The sequence below is a fragment of the Phlebotomus papatasi genome, chromosome 1, assembly GCF_024763615.1.
Source record: "Phlebotomus papatasi isolate M1 chromosome 1, Ppap_2.1, whole genome shotgun sequence".
Taxonomy (NCBI): domain Eukaryota; kingdom Metazoa; phylum Arthropoda; class Insecta; order Diptera; family Psychodidae; genus Phlebotomus; species Phlebotomus papatasi.
The window spans coordinates 91106850-91134089 of NC_077222.1; the positions used below are offsets into that span (position 1 = coordinate 91106850).

The following is a 27240-nucleotide window of genomic DNA, read 5'->3' on the forward strand; positions in this document are numbered from 1 at the left end:
ACAAAACATACACAAACTGTGAAAGGTTTTTAACTTAATAGCATTGAACAGACTGGGCCATTGCTCATTTAATCGATTTTCAAAGAAGCAATGGAGAAGTGATATAACACCTTCATTGGTTTCGATTAGATAATTTACTGAGAACAGCGCCATCTAGTGTAAGTAAAATGTCCAAGGCGGGAAATATTTTCAGTTGTTCAAAACAATGTAATTCACATTATTCACATGTATTTTATACTAAACTTTAATTTCACTAAGCCTAGACTCATTTTAAATGTATTTCAAAGGTTTTCACAGAGTTTTATGAGTAAAATTTCCTTTGTTTTGATTTTTCCTGGCATCAGCTGATTTCGATGGTGGTCGATGAAATTTCGAACAGTGAATTCAAATAGAGAATGTTAACGGACTATGTAATATGGAAGTGTCAAGAAAAAGCAATTGACCGGGCAATTGCTTTTTGCTTTTTGTTCAAGGTATTTAAATTTGGCTAATTTTACTAAAATATCATTTTCTTTTTACAGAATATTGTCTCAGAGAACGGAAAAAGATCAAATTGATGCAAAAATTGCTTTGATGCCTCAATTTTTTGAATATTTTTTCCACGTGTAAAAAAGCAATGAAGGAGTAAAAAAGCAATGACCATGTAAAAAAGCCCAGTCTGTTCGATGTGAATATTGCTTTGGGGGTGATACTAACGCTAAGACGATGATGGACTCTGGGAGTGAAAGACTTTTTTTTAATATGTAAAATTCTAGAGCTTTATGTATTCAAGACTAGATTGCGTCTCGAGGTTATTAACTTTTTCGAAGACTAGAATTCGAACTAAAATATTTAAAAATTCGAAATCGAATATTTGGAAAAATTCTTTAGTATATGTACGACTTCTTTAGATTCTTAGATTGGCATTAGTGAATGTCAATAGGCCTTAAAAAATAACATTAAAGAGAATTTCAAAATTAGGATTTTAAAAAAGAAAAATTTTAATTTAAAACGGTGAAGAAGGTAAAATTATTTTTAAAAGTGAATTTAGAAATGAAGGAAAAATGAGAAAAATTCTCAAATTTTGTTTTTCCTATTCTAATTTTTTTCTATGATTTTTAGCGCTTAATTGAGGAGTTCCAGAACAACGAAAAGGCCCTCGAGGAGATGAAGGAGCAAGTGTCCATCTATCAGAGAAGCAATAAAGTTGAAGCAGCAAAGAGGCTTCAGGAACAAGTGGATCTCCTTGAAGATCGTTTCCAGCTTTGCCGGCAGAAGCTGGAAAAGTTCACTTCGCCTCAGTCAGGCTTCGAATCTCGCCTAAATCGAGCCATGGGAGAACTCAGGAATGTCGAAAGGAGTTCCATAGTCCTGGATGTTTCATCTGCAAGTCCCAATAACGTTGAGGATCAGCTGCAGCACTGCCTGAAGATGTACCGAGTGCTGTCGGAGGTGAAGTCAGAGACGGAGAATGTGATAAAGACAGGCAGAAAGATTTGTGAGGATCCGTCGACGAAGAATCCCAAGAAATTGTCGCAGAGGATTGATGCCCTGAAACACTTGTACAATGCCCTCGGGGAGAATGTGACGGAGTCCAAGAAGCAGCTGGAGGTTCTGCTGAAGTTGTCCAAGGAGCTTGGTGAGAATCTGAGGATTGTGGAGACTTTCCTAGTGCAGATGCGAAAAGTGGCAGAGAATTCTGCAGAGAATCCTCTGGAGAGGGAGAAGGAAGGTGCAGAGGGTGCTTTGGCCAGGTGCAGGGAAATCTTTGAGGAATACGCAGAGATTTGTGAACCTGTTTACTTGGAAGATGTCAAAGATCGAATTGATAATTTAGCTGCGAGATTCAATCAACTAGGCATTGGTGATGCTGACGAGATGAAAGTTCTCAACGAAATGAAGATGACTCTGCAAAATATGGATAATATTTCTGCTGAGTCTCTCAAGTAAGTTTGATTTTTTATTAAAAAAAAAAAAAACAATTTTTTATTAGGTGAGATTCTTATAAAGATTTGATCCCTCTGGCCCGAGATATAGAAGGTGTCCAAAAATATTCTTCATGATCCAGAGTAATAATAAAATATGTTCTATAATGGTACATCTTTTTGAAACATTGCAACTTCATAAAAACTCCGACAGGGGCGCTATAAACAATTTTTCAAATGATCTCCTTTCAATTGTCAGAATTTGATGATCGAAGGCGACAATGAAAAATCTCGTGAAATATGACACATCTCCTTCGAACATCGGAAGTTAGTAAAACCGCCGCTAGGGGCGCTATTATTAAAAAGAAAATTTTCCAATTTAAGTTAATTAACTTCAGCCCTATGATAAGGATTATGCTGAAATTTTAGTATGTTACAGCTGCATTTCCAATCAAACAAAAAAAAAAAACTTAAGTCTCTCGGAATTCCTCCCGAGCTATTAGAGGTCCAAATTCAAAAATTGACCGACCTAAATCTCCGGTTCTAATTGTCATTTTGACCTAAAGTTTTTGTTTGTGGTTTTTTCTCTATGAGCACTTTCAGAGGACAGTTCAAAAATTCAGCACTGGTGGCGCTGCAATAGCGTAAAAATTCAAATAAAATAAAACACTCAAAAACTCAAAAAGGTCAATTTTGCAAATTGGTCAAGTTTCAGAGTGTTTGCCTAGGCTATGAAGTTTCTAAAAAGTGTCTGGTGTTCGATGAGATTACACTAGAACCAGAGATATATGTCGTATGAGTTCGCAAGACTTAAAACGTCAAATCTTCAGTTTTACTGCACCAAATTTGATGAATGGGAGCGCACATGAAAGCTCTGACAAAACACTACAACTTTCTAAAATATTTGAACTTCCTAGGATCAATTATAGGAGTGCTACAGTCGAAAAACTAATTTTCATATTCCATAACCTTAATGTTCTAGATTTCCGGTTAACCGATTTTGATGATTACTTTGACATAATTGTAGAGGACATCCCGTCAAATCATTGCTCTACTTGCCGATTTTACTCGGACGCTTTTTGAATTGTAACGGTATATTCTAGTACATTCAGAGAAAATCTGTAGATTTTCGGCAGAAATTCTTCCGAAAATCTGCAGATTCTCGGCAGAATTTGTGCATAAGAAATCTGCATAGTCTCCATTGTCTCAACAAAAATATTGTTGATTTATCAAGAAGCTGTAGATGTTACAAAGAAAATGGTATGCTCTGTTTAACAAGCATTACCGATTAAACATTTTAGATGAGTAAAAAGATTCAAGACAAAAATACTAATTTACTAAAAATACGACTGTAATATCACCAAGAATACCTCTATTGAATTTTGCAAACTTCAGTGAATCCATCTTTTCTCACACAGCTGTCTGGAAAGTCTGGAATGTAGATAAATAAAATCTACAGAAAATCGGCAAAATATCTACAGAAATTCGTTAGACTATGCACCAGGATTCACCAGAAAATCTGCAAACATTTCTGACGAATTTTGTCCCAAGCCGAAATAAAATTCGTAGGAGTATCTACAGATTTCTCGGCAGAATTTCGGCAGAGGTGTAGATATTTTCTGCAGAAATCTTAAAAATATTTGACGAAATTATTTGGCGGGATTTATATCTACAGTAGACTCTCTCTCAATCGGGAATATGGGGCGAAATGTCATCCGGTTTATCGATAGATTTGGGTGTCAAAGCCTTTGTAAATTCCACAAAAAGCGCTCAATTATAAAGAATCACGATAAAATAGGAAGAACTACAGCGAATTTGAGCAAATTAGCAAATTAGACTCTTGCTCAATCGGCTCTTTTTCAATCGGGCAAAAAATCTTGTTGACAATTTTCACGTTTATTTATTAAGCTAATTCGCTGAAGTTCTTCCTATTTTATCGTGATTCTTTATAATTGAGCGCTTTTTGTGGAATTTACAAAGGCTTTGACGCCCAAATCTATCGATAAACCGAATGACATTTTGCCCCAAATGCCCAATTGAGAGAGAGTCTACTGTATTTTGTATCTGAGATCGACGATAGCTCGCATCCGTCCCAACCTTTCCCCTGCTGTACCGTGACCCTACCCTTATTATATTGAATTTGACCTTACTCTATCTCTAATGTTTATTTACCGATTTCAGTGATTTTTCTCTTTCGTTGGCCATCTGTCCTCAAACTATTTGAAATAGAAAAACGGGTGATAAGCTTAGATAAGCTTATGGTATCTGAGATTCTTTACAGGTGACCCTCGAAATGATAAACTCCTGGAGATAATGTTGACTTATGGGGGGTCACTGAAGACCGGAAATTGATATCTCATATCGTTTGTGCTCCAGACCCGTTTTTGCACTTTAGTTATATTTTTAAAATATCTTGAAATTAAAGTAACTTGAAAAATAAAAATTGTCACGAAAACGCAGTATGTAAAGAGCAGGAAAAAAGACAAGTTCATAAAGAGAGAATTAATTGTGATTTGAATGTAAAAAGCGTCTTTCAAGTGGTAAGGATAAGAAAAGGACATTCATCGAAGATATTTCACCTTAACTCTTTGAGTTTGAGCAGTAATTAAAGAGGATGTCCAGCGATACACTTCATCCCAGAATATAATTTTTTTGTCAATCCAACCAATTTTTTAGTACGAAAATTGCATTTATTCGCAAATCTGACTGAAAATTTCTGCATTGTGCTACCCAATTTAGTTTCAAATCGAATTTTCAGGTATTCTGAATATGATGCCACTAAGAATCTCACCTACAATAAGCTGATCTAGGCTTATCACAGGTGTTACATTTATTTTTTTTAATTTATTTCCAGAACGATGGCTCAAGATTTGGAGAGAATGACACTGAAGAATGACGATGGAAAAAGGCTACATTCCCACGTTAAAAAGATTGTTCAAGTAAGTTTTTTTTCTTTTATAATGCAATTTTTCTTTCTAATTGTTTCTTATGTACAGAATTTTCTATTGTCGCTTTTAGCGCTGTCTCTGTTTATTTTTTGTGTCGAAATCTCTGAAACCAATTCCATCTTGCTTATCCTTTGCTTTGAGCAATCCTTTTTTTTGGTGAATTTCAATTTTTCAAAGATTCTTGCATGAAAGCTCTACCCAACTTTTTATGTCTCACCTTTCTGTCTCTAAAAAAAAACAATTCAAATCTTTTTAATAAAAAAAATAGCAAAAAAACTGAGAAACATAATCAAATGAGAAATGGGAACACAATTCAAATTAACAAAACCATCACTTGCTCAAGAGATTAAATGTTATTTGCTCTGGAGAAAGTGAAAGTGGGACAGAGTGTCTCATTTTGGGCAAAGTCATATCACCTTGTTCTTAATTGTTATTGTTTTCTGTGTGGTGCAGGAATTTGTTCTTCCCAGATAGACACTGGAAGGAAGAACGGTTGTGAAAGAAAGAAATCATCCAAGGAAATGGATAAATGTGTTGTGTATTATTGTTTCTAAAAAAAAAACATCCAGAAAAATCATTTTTGTGGAAGTATAAATAGCTTTTGGTGGCCGAGCAAACTAATTCCTCATTTTTCCAAAATTCCTCTTTATTTCCTCTTATTCACAATTTGTTTGTTTTCTATGATACATTTTGTTGATTTTTGATCATTTAAAGAATATTTGCCATCTGATTGGTAAATTTTGTAGATTAAAGATTAAAGATTAATAGGTTATTTTAGGCAAGTTTTTCAAGGATGATTTTTAGGAAAAATCGAAATCTTTCAATTTGAAAATTAAGATCACAATCAAGTTAATTGAAGAATTTTACATTTCAAAATTAAGTAAGTTGGGGTATTCGACCTTGATAGGACACTAATTGCAAATCTTTTAATAATTTATTGAGATTTTGAAAGAAATTTTGAAGAAAACTTTAAAAATTCACTGCCAAAAAAAATTTCTACGCAGAAAAAAATATTTTGTAAAAATGTTTGTAAATGTTTGTGAATTCCTATGGGGGAGTTACGAAATGCTCGTGTTTCGTGTAACCCACAAACAAGTTCGTAAAAGTTTGTACTTTTTTCACAAACATTGTTCGTAACATGATCATTTGACCGACATTTTTTTGTACTTTTACAAACATTTGTTCGTAAATGTTCGTAAACACACAAAAAATGTTCGTAAAATTTTGTCATTTGTTCGTCAAATGTTCGACAGAAAAACAAAGATTTACGAACAAATTACAAAATTGTACGAACATTTTTTGTGTGTTTACGAACATTTACGAACAAATGTTTGTAAAAGTACAAAAAAATGTCCGTCAAATGATCATGTTACGAACAATGTTTGTGAAAAAAGTACAAACTTTTACGAACTTGTTTGTGGGTTACACGAAACACGAGCATTTCGTAACTCCCCCATAGGAATTCACAAACATTTACGAACATTTTCACAAAATATTTTTTTCTTTGTAGGACGTTCTGTTTCTTGTGTGATCAAAGCTATAAAATTTTTATGGGGTTAGATATATACAGGGTGCGCCAATTTAACTGTAAGCAAGTCAGGTTGATATAACTTTCATACTACTAGTCGCAGTACCTTCATATTTCGTAGAATCCTGGATAAAAGTAAATCTGAACGCTTCTCATAGACCCTCTCACCCGTTCTAGTAGTTGGAATCGAAATGCTTCGGCAGTATATTGTTCCCACTTTTACAAAAAAACTAATATTGAAAGTTTCAACAAGATTCATCATCCGGCTGCAGAGAAACGCGAAGTGGAACTTGAGAGAAGGAACGAAATTCTGTACACCATTTGCAACCGTTACGCGAAATAACTTAAAAGTAGAGACTGTTCCGCTTTTGGAAGTTACTGATCCCTGTGCAAGGATAAATATACTAGATTTCTGTCTAAATAACTTCTCCCGATCGGCTCTGTGAACTCAGTAAAGGCGCTGGCTTCAAATAGCTCCAAATGAAAAATAGAACTTGCCATGGAGGTGTCTGTACAGTTGCATTTAATACTGAATCAGCATAATCTTCCACATTGAATGTTTTTATTGGCCGTTGTGGATAGCTGTGTCCCTTTTCCGAAAAATCCGGGTAATATGAAAATTACCCAGAATTTTTGACTGGATCGAAGATCAGGACAATTTGGAGGGTTCATCCCCTTTGATTCGAAATCAAGCATATTAGCACTATGTCATTCTTAAACCGATTTAAAGTAGCAGCAACTAGGCAAATCGGTCCGAAACATCTTACCCATGTGTCGACATAAGAACGGTAATATCCCTTGCCAAATCACAACCTTTTTCGCGAATTTCTGAGTCAACACGAATTTATACTAGACTGGGACATCACCACGACCAGCCACAATGTAAAACTTTTGACCGGGAAGTTGCTGAAAATCCGTTTTACATAGATTTCATCGCCTATTAAAGTACATCTGTTGAATTTCATCTAAATTCATTCGTATAGAAGTCTTGCACGTTTTTCTTTACCAAATTCTACTTCAAGGGCCGATTTGGATGTTTACTATACAGTAATATATTATAACCTTCTTTTGCGATGATATACTGCATAGTTTGATAGTTTTCATGCTAACTTCTAGTTATATCCGGGGTAGAAATATCAGGGATAGTTTAAGTACTGGGAGTACTTTTTCAGTACTCGGTCGCTGGTACTAGTTTTATTGAAGGTCCTTTCAGGTTTTTCTACATTTTCTAAATTCCATAAATGTTACATGTGTTGATTTTGACAAATTGAGCATTTTAGCTAACTTGTAGTCGGACTGCTTGGATTTTTTCAGGTTTTTGTTCAGAATTTTATTTCTTCTTTCACGTTCGATTTTGCGATTCCCTGTAACCGGATTATTATTAATCGTATCGGAATACTTTCTAACAATGTAATCATGTTATATTGCTGTTATGCCCTAGACAAACTTACGATATAATCCGAGAAACGACTGAGTGGAAAATGATGGAAATGTTGTTTGACCATTATTTCTAATATAATTACGCTAAGGCGTCTCTCGGCTAATCCTCAGGTCTGTCAAGGCCCTTATATTCTGTGATGGAAAAATCCGCTAAGTCCATGTATAATCCGACCAGGAGCGCCTTTCCCGCAGTGTGGATGCTTCTTCCATGCTCCCAATGTTTCTTTAGCAGAGGCGGTGCATTTATATTACGTTTTATCACAGTGAAAATGCTTTTTTCTGACATTCAGTTGCTTGCACAAGGCGGAAATCGAACTCACAACTTTGAGAGTCGAGTCAGAGATCTCATCCGCCCAAGACCCATTGGTCTTGCCTATTGCGCCTCTGAGATATCTTTGAGATGTTACCGGATGATGAATCTTGCTCCAATTTGCACCAGTTGTTCTTTGTGGAAGTGTAAACAATATATTGTCAAAGTGTTTAGGTTCCCAATGGTAAAAGAGTTGGGGAGGTCTGTGAAGGGCGTCCAGATTTACTTTTAGCTAGGCTTTAGGTAGTTCATTTTATTGGTTACAAGGTTGAAGGCAATTGAGAAAATTCTGTATTTTTTTTTTAAATCAGTAATCGATAGAGCAAAGCAGAGCCTTCGTTTGGCCGTTGGAGGCCAGTTGCTAAACATCGTCTAACCTTTTACTTTTAGTCCAGCCATCTAGACGTATTTTTTAGTCTTCACGACTAAAAAATACCAAAGTGTTAATTAGCTGAAGCCAGCCCTTCGCCATGAATGGGCTCGTATTTCTTAAGGTCATGTTCAGGTAACGTGCGATACGTTCATCGGAAGTCTAAGATTATCACACATTGAAAGATTTCTGACTTTTCCTCGTTCACACCAACAAAATTTATTTTGAATTAAAAAAAAATAGTGTTTTGGAAAGTTATACTTCAATTTGTGCACCCTGTATATTGGAAAGCTAATTTTTCATATCTGAAGGAGGAAAAAGTGTGTCGAATTAAAGGGAAATTGTGTATAGACAATTTCGGAATTGAATTAATTAGTAATGAGTTTTACTTGTAGAGACTTTGGTGAATTACGATTTAGACAATTTGCAAAATTACGATTTACGAAATTATAGATAACACCCAAAGGAATGTTGATTTAAAGTAAATTTCAAATTAGATTCTATCTTGTAGAGTTGAACTTGTTTTATTCTCTATAGAATTTGAATGATCAAAAGTCTGACAAGAACTTCCCTAATAACCTTCCTCTTGTAAAATACATCACTTTGTTGATTTGCTGGAAGTTTCCGTTGTGTTTTGTGTAGTGATTGTCCTTTCTAATCAACCTAAGCAGCAAATGAGCAGAGAGTGAGAAATAATTAAAATAAAACTTAAACAGGAGGCGATTGAGGGCAGAAATGTGGCTGATGAGAGTCCCAAGGAAAGTCCAGAAGTTCGGATGGAGGATGGTGAGACAGAAATTGTTGTTGTCAGTGATACAGTTAGGCAAAGACGTGCCCGAACACCAAGTTCCAATGTCGATAGCACAGAATTGAAGGAGATTCCTCAAACGGGCGATATTAATTCCAATGGAGACAGTCAGTCAAGTGTAATGCCTGATCTCTTACCTAAAACATTCCATTTGGCCGAAACGAGCTCCCTATTCTCTCACATTTCCCAGAAGGGAAGTGACTCGAGACTTCTGAGTGAGGAGAATCGTGGTCAAGGTGATTTTTCGGTGGTTGAAATCCGAGAAACAAATACAACGCCAAAGATGAAAGTGAAGAATGTTCATTTATCTTTGACTGAACCTGAAGATTTGCCAAAGCCAAAAGTTGGGCAAATTGTATTGGAGAGTGTTGACGTCTTTGAACCGGAATTTGTCGAAACGGTTAATATTGTTGATGCTTCTGAAGATACTTCAGATACGGACACTTGCTCAACTCCTCAATTCGGTGACAGGAGTAGGGGAAATCTGAGTTGTCTGGATGAATTGGAACGGGAGTTGGAGAACTACAACTCGTCTAGTGATCGAGATGTAGAGTTCAGGGATATCGATCGGGAGGTTATTCGAATTGAGAAGCAGAGAATCTCATTTGAAGAGCGTAAGGATACTTTTGAGGAAAAAGAAAGGGACATTCTCAGGGATTCGGAGAATGAAGTGAAGAAACCAATGAAAATCCGTCCAAATCTCCGGGATATCTTGAGTCAGCCGGAACGGGATAGTTTCTACGCGTCAGACAAGGAGAATTTTGATGAACCTCTGGTGTTTTCTGAGGATGAAGACATTCCACGATTCTCCAAGGAGATGGCTCCGCCAAATGACTCTGACAGTGATACGGTACATTAATTTGAATTGTGTTCTTTTATCAACGCTCTAACATAAACAATAACGGATGATTAGGAATTTTTCTTCATGATTCTCGAATGTTGCATTTCGTAGAAGAGTTGAAGTAGACATTTCTTAAATGAAAGATTGGTATTAAGGAACTTTTTGATAAAAAAAAGACCTAGGGTAAATGTCCTAATTCAAAACCATTTCCAGACGCTTTAACTTTGACAGAAGATTCAGCACATTAAGTGCATATTTTTTCTGAAGAGAATTACATAAATTTGCTCCTTGACTCTTCTAGAATGTTACTGTTTAGTGAAAATTCTTTAGATATAATTTGAAAACTTTTTAAATACAAGAAAAATACGCGAGTGCAAAATGCTTCATTAGAAACAAATTAATCCAAATGGAGACAAGGGAAATTTTCTAATTAGAGACAAACAGTGTAAGTGAAACCGCAACGACAGGCTTCCAAAACCTTGTTGAGTTGCTCCTGAGTACAGGATTTGTTCTTATTCCTGGGCTTTTCTCCTTTATCATCTAAAACAAAAAGAAAATATCTCTAAAAAATCACATTTCCTGGGTTTCCAATTGAAGCATTTGCAGACACTTCACTTTTTGTTCACGAAATAGCTAATTATTTCATTTGAAAACTTCACGTACTGTTAAAAATAAAGATTAGCACTTAATTTAACTAAAATTAGCCAGAAATATGACATAAATGTTAAACAAAACGAATAAACAACAGCCACTTTATTGTGTTTTTCATTGGAAAACATGGTCGATCGATGAAAAATTCGATGGTGAAAAGGTACACTTTTAATTTTTCTGAGAAATTAACAAATTAAAATTTGTGAATATGAATAGATTTTCGCTTTATTTGGAGCAAAATTAACTAAATAATGAAACTGTGGTATAGAAAATATATAAATATTATAATTTAGTACTGTATTTATCATGAAAACAGTGACGTTTCCATTTGGAGTAGCGAAAAATTTCCATTTGAAGCAGGTTTTGAATTAGCTTAATTTACCCTATATATGTTTTTCTAATGGTCAAAATTTAAATGATGAATTTCGAATATTGCAATACTTTTGTATTCCTCAATTGTTTTCACAATTTTCTTGTCATTTCGTGTTCTTTTAATTAAAAAAAATCAAATATTTGAAGATTGGCGCATTCAAAGGCTGACCTCTTTTTCCTACGTTAATTTAAATTTCTTAAAGTATTTTGAAAAATATCCCATAAACTTTATCCTTAATCTAGAATATTTGTAAATGATCAACTCTGACGGGATTGCACTCTGTAATTTTTGCTTTCTCTAAATTGTACTCTATCGTCTAATTTTAGGGTCGAATTGAGACACCAAACATTCTAAAGCCAGCAACGAGGAGCAATAAAGTGCCAAATGGTGAGGATGGGACTCTGGAGCAGCGAGTGGGAGAGTTTGAGAAGACGGCAAAGTACATGATAAGAAAATTAGAGGCGACAAGGCTAGAGATTGAGCGCTGTGATGATGGATTTGGTGCTGTGGAGCACCTTAAGCACTTAATTGCTCCAGATGCTGCCACACTCATCTCACAGGGCGACAGCCTCGTCCTGGAGACTCACGGGAAGATTGGGGACTTGTCTCAGCGTGTTATGACAACACAGGGACTCCTCAGGGAGAAATTCCGCGAAGTGCAGCATGCAAAGTAAGTCTCATTTCACTTTCACTAAATCACATTAACTTGAAATGTTGTGAAATTGTTTATTGGTAATGGCTAATGCAATTTTCTTTGGAAACTTTAAACTCATAATATGATTTTTTTTAAGTTCTTTCACAAATTTCACCTCCTCTAATTTATTAAAAATGTTCTCGTTTTCGTATTAGCTGAAAGTATGGTATTTCTGGGAAATTTTGAGTCTTATCCTCTAATTTTTTTAAATATTTTTTTTCGAAAAGTTTATCATAAAAAGTTTTTGAAAACTGTTGAAATTTTCGAATTTAATGAAACTTTTCTTGTCCCAAAATTGTTCCTTGTGATTTAACAAACTTCAGGTAATTTTACTTCTGATAAATTTGATTTTGTATTTACGAAATTTTGGGAATTAAATTGGAATTTTTAATGTAAAAAAATCGATATTCTTCAGTGAAATTTGATATTTTATCAAAAATAAAATATCGGAAAAGTCAAAGGTCAAGGTCAAAATATCAAAATCCAAAATTACGGAAAGAATAAAATCTCGAACTCGAAAATTTCAAATGAGTCGAATTCTTGAGTAGTCAAAATCAAGGAAAGGTCAAAATCTTGAAAAGCCAAAATTCCTAATGAGTTAAAATCCCGAAAAGCCAATACAAAAAAGAATCAAAATATTGAAGAACCAAAATCCCGAGAAGGGTAAAATCCCAAAATGACAAAAATTGCGAAAAGGCCAAAATCCCAAAAGGCCCAAAATCCCGAAAGGACCACAAATTTCGAAAAGGCCGAAATTCCAAAAAGCAAAATCTTGAAAGCGCCAAAATCCCGAAAGGACTGAAAGCTCGAAATGGCCAAAATTCAGGAGAACCAAAATCCTAAAAGATTCAAAATCCCGATTAGGCTAAAATCCCGAGAGACAAAAATCTCGAAATGGTCAAAATTCCGGAAGTCATAATCTTGAAAGCTAAAGTCCCGAATAAGTCAAAATCAAGAACAGATCAAAATATTCAAAAGCCAAAATTCCTAATCCAAAATCCTGAAAGCTAAAATCCCGAGAGGGGTAAAATTCCGAAATTGCCAAAATCGCGAAAGAGCCAAAATTTCAAAAGAGCCAAAATTCCGAAACGACTAAAAATTTCGAAAAGGCCAAAATTCCAAAAAGCAAAATTTTGAAAGGACCAAAATCCCGAAAGGGCCAAAAATGTCGAATAAGCCAAAATTTCAAAAAGTAAAATCTTGAAGGCGTCAAAATCCCGAAAGTCCAGAAATCTCGAATAGGCCAAAATCTTGAATACGCCAAAACTTAAAAGGGCCAAAATTGCGAAAGAGTCAAAATCCCGGAGGACCAAAATCCCGAAGGGCCAAAATCCAAAAAGGGCCAAAATCCCAAAAGGGTAAAAATCCCGAAAGGACCAAAAATTTCGAAAAGGCCGAAAAAAGCAAATTGAAAGGGTCAAAATCGCGAAAGGGCTGAAATCCAGATTAAGCTAAAATCTCGAAAGGGACAAATATCTCGTAAAGGCCAAAATTTCGAAAGTCACAGTTCCGAATGAGTTGTTATCTCGAATAGGTCAATATCCTGAAAAAATAAGATCCCTGACGGGTTAAAATCTCAAAAGACAAAAATCCTAATGCGCCAAAATTCCGAAAATTCAAAATTCAGAAAGGGCCAAAATTCCAAATTCTTGAAAGTGTCATAGCTACTCCCACGATTGCATCCGCCTTTGCTGGAGGTAAAGTGAAATTTTGCTCCTTTTTGTTCCGCTTATAATTTCGTCCATTTCAAGATTTTGCTTATTTGGGATTTTGGTTTTTTAGATTTAGATCTTTTCGTGATTTTGTCTCTTTGAGATTTTGGATATTCCGGATTTTGGTTATTGGGATTTTGGTTTTAGGTATTTTGGCTTTCTGAATTTGGCTTTCAGTATTTTGCTTTCGGGATTTTGACTTTCGGATTTTGGCTTTCAGAATTTTTTTTCTCGGAATTTTAACTTTCAGAATACGGCATTCCGAATTTGTCTTTCGGGATTTTGGTGTTCAGGCTTTTGACCGCCACCGGTTTTGACTTACATTGTGAAAATTTCATCAAGGTTTTTAAGTTCCCTAATTTATATTTTCTGATTGTTTCTGGCAGAGTTCATCAATCCATTCAGTTTTTTTTTAACTTGTTTTGGATAAAAATCGAGTGTAATGTTTCCATAGCTCTGACAATTTTCGTCGTTGTGGAAGTTCTGTGAAATATTTATTTTCTTTCATGAAATTTTTTATCTTATCTCAAAAGTTGCGCTCCGTTTTTAGTTTTGAAAATTCGGATTTGTGGTTTGAAATTTTGGAAATTCACTGAAATTGTCTTGAAATTTTTGAAATTCATGTGAAGTTTTGGATTCGATGAAATTTCTATTGGAGTTTTTTTCTATTTGCCACAGAATGGCAAAATTATCATCAAGTTCTGAAACGGAAGTGGAGAAGAAAGGTGGTAGAAAGATGTCAGCTGAATTGGTGAGTTCCGAAACAGCCAGACAGCGTCAATTGAGCAAGGATCTCACGGAAATTGAGGACATTGTGAATAAAGTGCTGAAGAGGACACGTGATCTCATTGAGAAGCCTCTCAATGATTCCTCAGCTGATGAGCTGTCAAAGAGAATTCTGGATATTCGAGTGAGTACCCAAATGGAGTTTATTTTTGTCCAACAGAATTATGCGGAAGTTTCTCTGCAATTAACATGTGTTGGTTTCTATTTGATTTCTGCTGCAATAATCTGACGATGAATGGTTATTTATAGATCATTGGGTTTGTATATATATATTACTGCAGCTGAAATGTCCAAATTGTGGAAATAGTTTTCGTCACACAAATAACTATAATAATAGCTGAAACTGAACGCAATTTTAAACAAACATGCATCGATAAATTGAATTTATTTAATCGAGAAATTGTGGTTTTGATTTTCAAAGGTGTTTCTGCTCGTGTTGTTAAAATTCCACAAGGTGGGTGTTTGATGAATTGTTTGCAAACACACAACTTCCACTCTTTTTTTTCTCCCTGTATTTATAAACTCCTTTGCGGAGATGAAGAAGAAAATGAAAAGAAACGGCGGTTTCTGGTCTTTTTCTCAATAAATCTATCATGAAACTGTGAGATAGAATTAAGCGGGAGAGAAAAGCCCCGCATACACAGGGATTGAAGGCATCACTCTCACTCTCTAAGGCAATATTTGAGTGTGATGAGGATGTGTAGATAAAATAAGAAAAGTTAGATGACTTTTGCTACTTTTTTTCCATTTTGGAGTTGGGCCAGTTTTTGACGATTTGTAAACTTTCGTAAAGGATAAACAAAAAAGTTTTTCAAGATTATCAGTTTCTGTTGCTAAGAATTCGTTAAATGCTCGTGAGATTTTCAAATTAATTTATTTATAACTTTCATTATTTGATACATTTGATTTATATGTTTGAAATTCTCGATTTTCATCAGTATCGTAGATTTTGTTTAGAATTTCTGAAAAAAATCATTCCATTCGTTTTGGTTTAGAATTTGTACAATAATCATGAGCTTTTTTGGAACTTTTGTTTAGAATTTCTGAAAAAATCATTCAATTCGTTTAGGTTTAGAATTTGTTCCATAATCATGAGCTTTTTTTGGAACTTTTGTTTAGAATTTCGATTTTGTTAATGTGTCTCATTGTAAAATATTTGTCCATTTCAATTCTGTTAAATGTTTTTGAGCTCTTGTTGAGAATTTACTAAATATTCGTTGATATACTTCTCATTGGATAATGTTAAATATTCGTGAGCTTGTTTTGGAACTTTTGTTTAGAATTTATTGAATATTTGTAAAATTCGTTTTTTGATTAATCTTGCTAATTATTTTTTTGAATTTAGATTTTCTTACACATTTTTGAGTTTTTTGGAGCTTTTGTGTAGAATTCGTTAAATATTTTTCAATACGTTTTTATTATATACAGTTAAATATTTCTTTAGTTCGATTTTTGTTGAATATTCTTGAGTTTTTGTTTAGAATTCACTAAATATTTGTTCCCTACGTTTTTTATTACATATTGTTAAAATTTTGTTAAATGTTCTTGAGCTTTTGTTTAGAATTTACTTAATATTCCTTTTCTATTAGATATTGTTTAATATTCGTTTAAATATATTCTGCTAAATATTGGCGAGGTTTTTTGGAGCGTTTGTTTAGAATTTGCTAAACAATTGTCCTATATTTTTTTATTAGATCATGTTGATATTTGTTCGGCTGAATTCTATTAAATGTTCTTGAGCTTTTTTTATGGCTTTTATTTAGAATTAGCTAAATATTCGTCCACTACATTTTTTATTCAATGCTGCAAAGTATTTCTTTTCTTACTGATAAAGACTCTGGAATTTTTGTTTAAAATTCACTAAATATTCGTGAGCTTTTGCTTAGAATTTGCTATATATTCGTCCAAAACGTCTTTTTCCTAGTTAAATGAAGTTAAATATTTATTTATTTTCTTTTAAATATTTGATAGCCTTGAACTTTCGTTTAGAATTCACTTCTGATACGTTTTTTTTATTATGTTGCTAAATATTATACTTGCCCAGTTATATTCTGTTGAATATTCTTGACTTTGAAGCTTCTGTTTAGAATTCACTTTTGTTTAAAATATTCTTTCAATTTTTCTCAGTTTCGATTTCGAGAATTTGTCAGCCTCAAAGCTTTAATGTCTAGAATTCATAAAATATTCTTTCTTTTCTTTTTCTATATGTTTAGAATCTGTCAAATATTAAAGCTTTTCTAGGTATTGTCTATTTAGAACTCTTCTTCTTCTTTTGAACGTCACGACAAATTTAATTTAGTTCATTCAATTAAATTTTTGTGCGAAAGAAAGGGACAGATACAGAAAGTTATGCTTTGAAAAAATTCCTTGGGACTGAAAAACAGTCAACGATTTTACTCCTGCAGGAGATTCCTTTGGAATAAGTTACGGAAACGCCCTGTTGTATGCAAAACATTTTCAGCGTCAACTTTTACGCCTATTTTCAGCGCCATCGATTCATAAGAAATGTTTTTTTTTTTTAATTTGACCGTGTTAACAATATTTGTACTTTGTACACATTTAAGGATATTTCAAAAATTATTTTACAAATTATCTCCCAATAGAAGGCAATTCATATCAAATTCTTTCAGTCTGTTTTCTACTAAACCAAACTATATTTATTTCCAAGGTGATCATTAAATTCTTTTCTGTTTAGAATCTATTTTATATATTTTTGAACACTGAAATATCCATTTTCGAAAATTAATTCGTTCAATTTGTGATGATCGATAAATATTCTAAACATTCTCGAACTGTGAACTTTTCGTTAAGTCAAGTTAACTTTTTCTGGAATTCGTTAAGTCATTTGATTCATTTTTGTTTAAGCTTCGTTAAATATTTCTGAGGCTTTCGACATTAGCCTACAAACCATTGTGTGTATATTCAATCAAAATCGTTTTTCGAAATAGTTTTTATTACAATTCTTTTTGTTTAGAATACATTGAATTACACTTTGCTTATGATTCGTTGTGTATTTGCAGTCTGAATCTGTTTTCTAGACTCGTTAAATTTTCCAAGATTTTTTCTGTTCAGTATCTGAAGCATTTTTTTTAAAATTTTATAAAAGTATATTATAAATAAATAATTGTTAAATTAATTATATTTTAGAATTAGTCGAATATTTATAAACTTAATGCTTTTTCCTAGGACTCGCTAAATATTTGCTTAATTCGGTTCCTTTAGGATCTGTTGCTTGTTCGAAAGTTATCGAGCTTTTGTTTAGAAAAGCGTTAAAAATTCGTTAAAATCATTTTTTTTAATATTATTTCAAAACTTAATAACTATGCGGGTTTTATTTAGCATTCGTCAAGTTTTTATGATTTTAATTTTAGCTTGAAGCTGAAAAACGCGGGGTTTTCAGCAGGGGGTGACATTAGCTCTGAAAAATCCGACCAGTTTTAATATAATTTTTTCCCTGTTTTTGTACATATTTCACGAGATATCTTCAAAACCACGTAGGTCGCCAATTTAGGGTTTTCGGTTGCCTCGTCGTTATTAAATTGGCTTTTATTTTGTATTAGTATTTTTTGTTAATTCATTCTACAATGACAGAAAACAGCTAATAAACTCAAAAGTTTTTTCGGCTCGCTAGAAACATATGGGAAACATAGGAAATGTCATGTCCTTGGTTTTCAGCATAATGTTGCTGAATCGATCAGCAAAAATATGCTGACCGGTTAGCGGTTCTTGAACAAAACATGCTAGACAAATATATGGAAATGGCACTGTCTCACGAGTATTGTTTTAAGGTTAGCAGAATTCAGCTGAAAATACGTATCATTTCAGCTGAATTGAAATCGGTTAATATTTAGTGTTCACTGGGTGGTGAAAGTTTTTAAAATACAGTACGACTCCGATAGAGTCAACCCCTAAAATTTTAAAACCTTTAAAGAGTATATAAAAATTCCAGGTTTACTTTTAAATTTTTAAGCTACTTCTGTTGAGTAAGAACCTGGAATAAACGAGTGAAATTGTAAGTAAAACAAATATTAACTTGGAATATTACAGAAACGCAAAAATCAAAGTGTTGGCTCTATTGGAGTCGCACTGTATTTGCGACATCTTTGTTTAGAATTTGCATGAAAATGAAAGACTTTGCTTGCAATAAAATTTAAATTTAAATTTTGCAATTTGAAAAATATTTATCCTTAATTATTCGCATTAATATATTGTGCAGCTTTTTAATAGATTTCTTTGAAAATCAAAGTTGAAAACAAATAAATTCAGCGGAAGGGAAATTGTTTATTAACAATTCACTAAATTCCTCACAATTTCATTTTCATTGCGTGCTGAAGAAAACATTCAATAGATCGCTCTAAATAAATCAATCATTCATTGAACAAATTTCGTTATATTTTATTTAAAAAAAAATGTTTCTTTATCCGATTACACTGAAACTTGCGAAATTTTGTCCAGTTTTTTTCCAATTTTCTACGCAATTTGGTCATCATTGAGCCCAACTATCAGAAAGAGGCGCCTTTTCTTCAATCACCACGAAGAAAATTTTCTCATTTGTAACTTTTCTTGTGCCGCTGTGGAGATGTTTCTATTTCGATTCTGTCAGTGTTTGAGGGAATATTTTGGCGTTGAGCACAGGTTGCATTTGACTTTTCATCAGTTTTTACTGTCTCTGAATTTTCTTTGAATATCTCTCTCTCTCTGTGCCATCTCATCAGTTGATCGGGAGCATTTGGGCCGGAAGAAGTGTGTAAAAAAATCCTCCTGTTTTTTCTCATCAAAGGAATTTCGGAAATTTTTGTTATTCTTCTGTTTTCAATAAAAAAAATCATACGGTATTAATCACTCATTTTTTTTTCCTTGAGAGCAACAAAGTGAATTTTTCATTGATTTTTCTTCAGTGGTCAGTTTAAGTTCGTTTGAGAAAATATAAAAGTGGAATAAGTTTAAAAATAATATGCCACAAACCACGTGTTATGATTTATGATTTGCCTTGTTTCATTTTGCATTTTGCGAGAAAAGTGGCGATTAAAAACAGAAAACAGTAAATCTAGAGATAAACCGAGCGATAAAATTGCGTGAAGTTTCACTAGAAGCTCTATTCATCGGGCTAATCTTCTCTAAATTTTCTGCTTCATCATCTATTTGGCAAAAAAAAGGAACGTCAAGAGGATCTGAAATTGGCCATAGAGATTGCATCTCAGGCAAATCCGTGTCCCAAAGCCAAAATCACGATGGAGTCCCTGCAGAAGGCCAAGACTGATCTCTCCTCGCATTGCGATGCTGTTGTGGTGAGCCTGGCGAGTCTCAGCCGAAGTGGACCCAATAGTGATGCTGGGAGTGGATCTGGGGAGAAAATTGAACTGGAAAATGGGAAGACGCCATCTCGAGAGAGCACACCGAAACGACGAGGTAGGTGGAGATGATTTTCACTTTCTCTTTCACTTCATTTTCACACATTCTCCTCACACGCACTCAGAGCTGTGCAGGAGATAGATTAGTAATTGGGATTGAAAGAAAATTGAAGTTCGGTATGCAATTTTCAGGATAATATAAACATAAAATAATAATATTTTTCCTCACAGAAAATGGTTTGAATATTTGCTTAAAGGTTATAACATCAAGACTACAGTTTTATAAAAAAAAGTGTTAATTTTAGATTGTGGTGACAAAAAAAACTTGCAAAACTTTTTAATGTTTCCAGAGAATGTGCTAGATATCCCTTGATATTTAAAAGAGGACCAAAATAATATTTTCAATAATATTTAAGCTAAAACACCAACCCTTTTACCATTGCGACCAAATTGGTTTTTTTATTGACACTCAAAACAGTGCCTTAAGCAGTCTTCAGACTAGAGGCTTATTCCAGTTCCCAAAGGTCTCAAAATCCTAAATGGCAAGCAATTTGGTTTTTTTTTGAGAGCCTAATAGGAAATTTTTCTTTAATAATCCAATCTTAAGTAGTTTTTTTTTCTAAAAAATCGTGATTGATAAAAAAATTAGAGCAGTTAAGCCATTTGGCTAAGCCTTAGAACTGAAGCCCGTATTATGAAGTTACGGAAAGATTACTTACAATATATTACTGGTACTGAGCACACAGCATTTTGGAATAAAATTAAAGGCTGTAGATTCGCAAAATCCGTAATTGATTGATTAGATTTAAATAGATCTCAACTTCAGTTAAATCTTAACAGGGAAAACTTGAGGGTAGTTATAGAAATTTATACAGGACACTGGCTAAATTTACAACTTTCAATGTTGTTACTGTTCTGCATTCTCAAACCTCAAGAGAATTAATATCTTTAAGAAAAAAGAGCTGACAATGGAGGATGCTAAAAGAGAGCGACATCCTAGGATATTCTGTAGTTCAGCCTGTTTAAAAAAAATCTAGTATATTTTTTGGGTTATTAGGGGCTCAAAAATAAAACCTACACAGAAAAAAATATTTTGTGAAATTGTTCGTAAATGTTTGTGGAATCCTATAGCAGACTTACGAAATGCTCGTGAATCATATAACCCACAAAAAAGTTCGTAAAATTTTATACTTTTTTCACAAACATTGTTCGTAAAATGATCATTGGAGAAACTTTTACAAACATTTGTTCATAAATATTCGTAAACACACAAAAAAATGTTCGTATAATTTTGTCATTTGGCCGTAATTGTTCGTAAATTTTTGTCTGGCAAAAATTTACCAACAAATACGAACAAATGACGAAATTTTACGAAAATTTTTTGTGTGTTTACGAACATTTACAAACAAATGTTTGTAAAAGTACAAAAAATGTTCGTCAAATGATCATTTTACGAACAATGTGTGTGAAAAAAGTACAACATTTTTCGAACTTGTTTGTGAGTTATGCGCTTCACGAGCATTTCGTAAGTCTGCCATAGGATTTCACAAACATTTACGAACAATTTTACAAAATATTTTTTTTTCTGTGTAGATGTGAATAGCCCACTGATCGCTGTATGCTCCCTATACAATCTATATATCTGGTCAAAAGATTTAAAGGAAGGTCTCTGCGTCACAAGGGCAGTGCTTTTCCCAAGTAAAATATATTTATTCATTTCTTATTTATTTCTGTTTTTTTTACCTTGATTTTGGAATCATCCGAATAGACAGTAAAAAAATTGGTCAGTAAAGCCTAAAAACTTGTCAGTAAAAAATTAAAAAATGCACAGTAAAAAGCTGTAATATTGCAGTAAAATCTAAAAAAAGCATGATTTTGTTACAAAAAGTCAGTAAAAGGGGTAGCAAAGCGTCCCAGGCTTTGCGGAGTGCTTGAACTCGTGACTTAAATGCTATCCCTTAAAAGTACTTTCGCATCATTTACTGTTTGCCAGTTCACAACCGACTTGAACCAATTTATTAATCACTCAGAACATTGTTCAAAATACACCTTAGGAGTTATATAATTGGTAAAAATGAGTTGTCGGTTATGGACCGGTTCTTTGCAGGTTCGGAATCGATGGAAAACGTTTCAGACATGTCATAACTTCCAAGACCTTTCCAACGAGTCCAAACATGACCTCATTTGGTTGAAAAATACGCTCTCTTTAAAACCGTTATTAGGAATGATTCAACGATCTTTACGTAAAAAAGAATTTTCCGGCTGGGTGATTTCTTAAACGTATTCGAAAATGAGAAATATCGCACGACGCGTTTTCGAGCAATCCCAAAACGAAGAGGAGGAGCGCGGGGGGGAGGGGAATATAAGGGCATGTGAATGGTGTCAGGGTCGACTTATAGGGTCCTCCGAAGGTCACAAGTTCCCATCTTTAACCGTTTGGCCTCTAGGTGCGGTAACGGACGGAAAGACGGGAAGATGGACGAACAGCCCGACGTCAAACACTGGAAACTTCAGATTTTGAAAATTCTACAAAAATGTGACCCCGGGGGGTAGGGAGTTGATATTTAAACGTAACTCAAAGTCTAGTCTAACTCATAAAAAAAAATACGCACGATCTGTTTTAGAGCAATCCTAAAAAAACATGGGTCTGGTGGCGAAGGTGAGGGATGGGAGGAAAATGAGAAGCATGTGAATGGTCACAGGGTCTACTTATGGGGGGTCCCCCGAAGGTCCTAAGTTCTCATCTCTAACCGTTTGGTCTCTACGCGCGGTAACGGCCGAAAAGACGGGCAGACGGACAAACAGCGCGATGTCAAAAACTGGAATCTAGAGACAATATGTGCTGCTCTGTGTCCATGGAGTTGGAGGAGTAAAAGTTTTTCGAATTAAGTTGCAGATGTTCGTTAATTCATTATCTTGAACAAGCTACACTAACTAAGAGAAATCCGAAAAATTAAAATAACATTCCGGAAATGTTTATTTTACCCGGTAGTATTGATCCGAAATCGGTGTAAATATTACCCTTTTTAGGTGTATTATGGGTTAAAGTTACCCTTTTTCATGTTGATTTTACCCTCAAAATGTGTAAAATTAACATTAAAAACTGTTGATATATTTTTACACCTAAAAAGTGTTAAAGTTACGAGGAAAAAAAGTTAATCGTAGTTTCTTTTTTCTCAGTGTAGTCATAAAGGTAGTTTATATAAAAAATACAAATGAAGTTTAACTTCAGATGCCTGAAACTGCCCCGTCCTACCTTGATATTTCTGTAATTTTATAAGTTGTAATGATCTTTAAAACTTCTGACGTTTATCACATTTTGTTCCATCATCCAAAAGAGCTATGACAATGAACAGCTTAAGAAATCAATTATATCTGAGACGCAAACCTATTTATTCCTAGACCTGTCCCATATCTCCAATTTTCCCTTTCAACTCTGATGACAACACAGCAAATTTTCATGGTGTTGACAAGGTGGTAGAATTCGTATGCATATTTTTTGTGGTGTAGTCTCTAAAGGGAATTTTTGATGTGTTCCAATGGGGATGGGGAAAATGGTGGGTAGGCAGGTGGGGAAAAAAAAGATGACGAAAGGTTACATAATGAAAATTTATTGTTTGTAGCTTCGATATTTTTAATGGTGTTCCAACCACCAACAAAAACTATCCATTATGGGCTGAATGTGCACTTGAGTGTGGCTAAAAAGGGTCCTGTTTTGGATACATTTGGGCGAATTTTAGCGCGAACATCTCCCTCGATTACACCTGCAATAAGTTACTGCCACACCTGAGTTTCTTTTTTGAAGATGGGATAGGAATTTTGAATTATGTGTGGGTGGAAAATACCGAAGATTCCGCTGAAGGTGACACTGAAAGGATGACTTTTTTCTTCAGTTGAATATTTCTCAGCTTTAAGGAAAATGTTCTATAAGAGAAAGTTTTGCTTTTTCATTGTTGGATAAATCATAAAACTATACAATTGTCATGATACTATCGCATTTCCATGTTCACACGGGGAAAATTGTCGTTTTCTTTGTGAGGGTGAATTTTCACTTTTCACGGAGCTCCCTTTTGGTGCGGGAGGAGGAGGAATGAGACATTTAATTCTGTCATTTCTCGTGGGGGTACTTTTCAATAAGAATTTTTTTTTTGGTAAAATTTTCTGTGAGATATCATGTGGATTTAATACATTTTTCTTCGAATTCAATTCATTCCCGGAAAATTGGTGTTTCTCAACAGATGTTTTTGACATAAAACCTCCCAAGGGTTTGGGGTCCAAATCTCAAGTGTCCCTTGTGTTTGATGTGAAGTGGTGAAATCTGGCAGAAGGTGAAATGAATGTCCCAGAAAGGGGTGAATCTCAATGGTCAAAAAATGATTTTTAAAGTGTTAAAGTTGAATTTCCCGATTAAATTTCTGGCAGAATCATCGAAAATTGGCTTCTGCTATCTCTCTGTTATTTTTCTGGGTTATTTGAAATCCATTTTCCATTTAATGAATTTTCTCAATTTTCACTGAATAAATAGCCTTTCAGAAATTTGTACCCTTTTGCTTCTTCCTTTTTTTTGCCCTTTCGAATGTCTGTTTTTCCGAGGGAGTTGGGGCTAAAAGTTCTATGAGGAAAATCCAATTTAACCCCTTGTCTGGGGATTTTATTAGTCAATTAATACGGCTAAATTGGCGGGATAGTTTGTGCTGAGGGGATCAATAGTAATAAAATACGAATTTGAACCTCTAATCCCATTGATATTTGAGGATATGTTTTGGGGTGTGTCTGTTTTTAAAGGAGACGATCCTTGTCCCTCATTGAATTTCAAGTACATATATCTACATCCCCCTCCCCCCCAAGAAAAAGGGACACCAAGAAACTAAAGATGTACATAAAGTGTCAGAATTTATTGAAATTTACAGAGCAAGAGTGATAAAGTATGGGGAGTCCTTTTAGTCTAATCAAAACACGCTCTCCATTCACCCTTAATGAAATCAATGTCTTGTCAGATTGTATCTCATCAAAATGGCTTAATCATGAATGTCAATATTTTTTTTCTTACATGCCTTTCTTAACCGATAAATTGCCAAAAGAAAGATTTTCTTTCAGGCCTGGCATTGTGGTGGAAATTTTCTAGCAGGATATTGGTGTGAAAATTCTCGTCAAGTCATGCGAAACAAATTCTTTTGGGGGATTATTCATGCTAGAAGAAAGTCTTTGTTGTGTAGAAAATTGTGGAAGAATCACATTTGTTAGGTGCAAAGTGAAAAATTTGCTTACTTTTCAATAAAAAATAAGGCATTTTAATCGTTTTACTCTGGAAGTGGGGTAAAAATACTAAGATGGCGGTGGACGCAATTACTGAAACGCGGTAACTTACACTTTGCTTGCATATTTTGATTTCTGGAGCTCATGCTCAAACTCGGTAACACATTAAGTACTTATTGGTTCTGTTCAGTATAATAACCTTTCGAAGAGACAAAGCCTCTCCAAAGCCAAGCCAAACCTGTTCGAAAATCCACCGGAAGCCTAAAGTGCAAGTTCACGTACTCGCAGCTTTAGCGCTCATTGTTCTGCCATTTCGAATTTCGATATTCTTAATAGTCAATAATGTCAAAAACAGTGCGCAACAGTTTGCTGCGAATAGTGAATTTTTGTGTAATTATGTGGAATTTCAGGATGGCAGAACGTTTGAATTCCGGTTTTATGTTATTCGTTGGTTTAAGCGTTCGAACTTCCAATGGGTTTTTAGGTAAGTTTTCTCTAACATACCTTCAAATCGGTAAAGGAAAAACCTCAACCGGAGAAAACTCTCAAATCGGGATGGTTATTACTGAACGAGAGGATTAAGTACTTAATAAGTTCTTAACTCTATGACTTAGTTTCAAGAAGTTGTAGAGCATTCAACTATTCAAAAAATGAAAGTGAAACAAACGTCAGTACTTTGTGGTGAGTAGTGAAACTAATATGGCATGACTAAGCCTTACTACTAAGTACTTAATTAAGGCCTTTGTAAAACTCCTGAATTAAGTACAGTAGACTCTCCCAAATTCGGGTATTTGGGACCGAAATGTCAACAGAATTAGAGGCAAATTCGGGCAACAAATTGTTTGAAATGCAACGATTTTTTGTTTTTCTGCAGACTCATATTGAGTTTATATGCTCATTGATATTATAAATTTTATGATAACCTCTTAATAATGCAAAATCACATCAAAGCTGAGACAAATCATGACAAATTTGAGCATATTTGCTTCATTTGATAATCATAATCGAACTTGAAAAATGTCAACAGACTTTTTTCGAATTTAACTGTCGCCCGAATTATAAAGTAGCCCGATCTTAAAAGAGCCGAATTAGCGAGAGTCTACTGTATTGTTAAAACCATCTGGGAAATGAGGGCTAATAGCTCGAAGACAACACGCAGAGATATGTGCTTTGGCCATTAGAGATTCTCCCAGAATCCTCAGTGCTCGTCCTTCCCTGTGTTTTCATTTTCTGAAGATCTAACAAGAACTAAAGTGTCACTCTCCGAAGGGTAAATCTATTTTTAACACTAGGAGCGCTCTTAGTGAGAACCAGTGCCACACTGAGGACACCGATGATGTCAATTTGAATGCCAATGGGGGTTTAATCGTTCTAGGAGCTAGTTTTAGCAGTAGTTTGCATAAAGGCCCTGTAAAGTATTTTCACTAAGTACTTAATTAAGTACTTCCGACTAAGCACTTTTTAAGTAGTTACTCTAAAATGTTTATAAAACAAGTATTTTTAATTTCTTAATGAAATACTTTTGTCTAATTGACAAGATGGGCACGTTGGTACCAGTTCGGTTAGGTTATCCGAGCAAGCACTTTTTTCGCTAGCTGCAACTGTTTTCGAACGAAACTATTATTGAAATGTTGTCCTTCACTCCCACAGAAATATTTCTTCTGAAAACAAGAGTTAATCTGACAATAATCGAAACATTGTAAAATATAGAAAATTTTGTTAAATGTAGACACAAGGGAAGATATGCATTCCCGGATCCCGGATTATACGCTGATGGGGCTAGAGAGAGGATTAGTCGAAATTTGGGAATCTTAGGGATACCTTAATTCTAATGTTTAAGAACTGTCCTCACCCATCAGACATGGTAAATTGCATCATTAAGGACCCTCTTTAAATGTTAGAATTAAAGAAAAGCTTACGAACAAGAGGGGGTCAAAGTCATCCACGGAGAACAAAGTCACTCGCATCTTCTGTACTTTATTCATTTCACTGATCTTCACTTTTTATAGATTTGTCGTTAAAACCATGAAAACTTTGTGAATGCATTTTACATATTTAATAACATTTTTTGGTTATGTTTTTCCGAAATGTCAAACTGTTAAATCCTTTACTATTCAATGGTTTTCACGTGTCCATTGCATTCTCTATTCCAGTTTCAACTTTTTCCACGAGGTGTTACTACTTTCGCCTTAATTAAGTGCTTAATAAGTACTTATTAAGTCTAATAATTAATAACTAATTAAGAGGATTTAACTCACAAGATAGAGC

General features: G+C 34.3%; 1 protein-coding gene across 5 annotated transcripts in view; it reads left to right on the top strand.

The window, feature by feature from the left end:
• The first annotated feature begins 1240 nt into the window (after positions 1-1240).
• LOC129809717 (dystrophin, isoforms A/C/F/G/H) overlaps positions 1241-27240 on the top strand; it is a 462658-nt gene continuing 436658 nt past the window's right edge. For all 5 annotated transcript variants that reach the window (XM_055859751.1, XM_055859755.1, XM_055859752.1 and 2 more), the window contains exons 1-6: positions 1241-1925; positions 4759-4843; positions 9217-10158; positions 11500-11843; positions 14258-14489; positions 19522-19774. In XM_055859751.1, coding sequence (XP_055715726.1) covers positions 1312-1925; positions 4759-4843; positions 9217-10158; positions 11500-11843; positions 14258-14489; positions 19522-19774 — 2470 coding nt within the window. In that variant the 5' untranslated portion in view covers positions 1241-1311. The remainder of the gene's footprint in view (positions 1926-4758; positions 4844-9216; positions 10159-11499; positions 11844-14257; positions 14490-19521; positions 19775-27240) is intronic.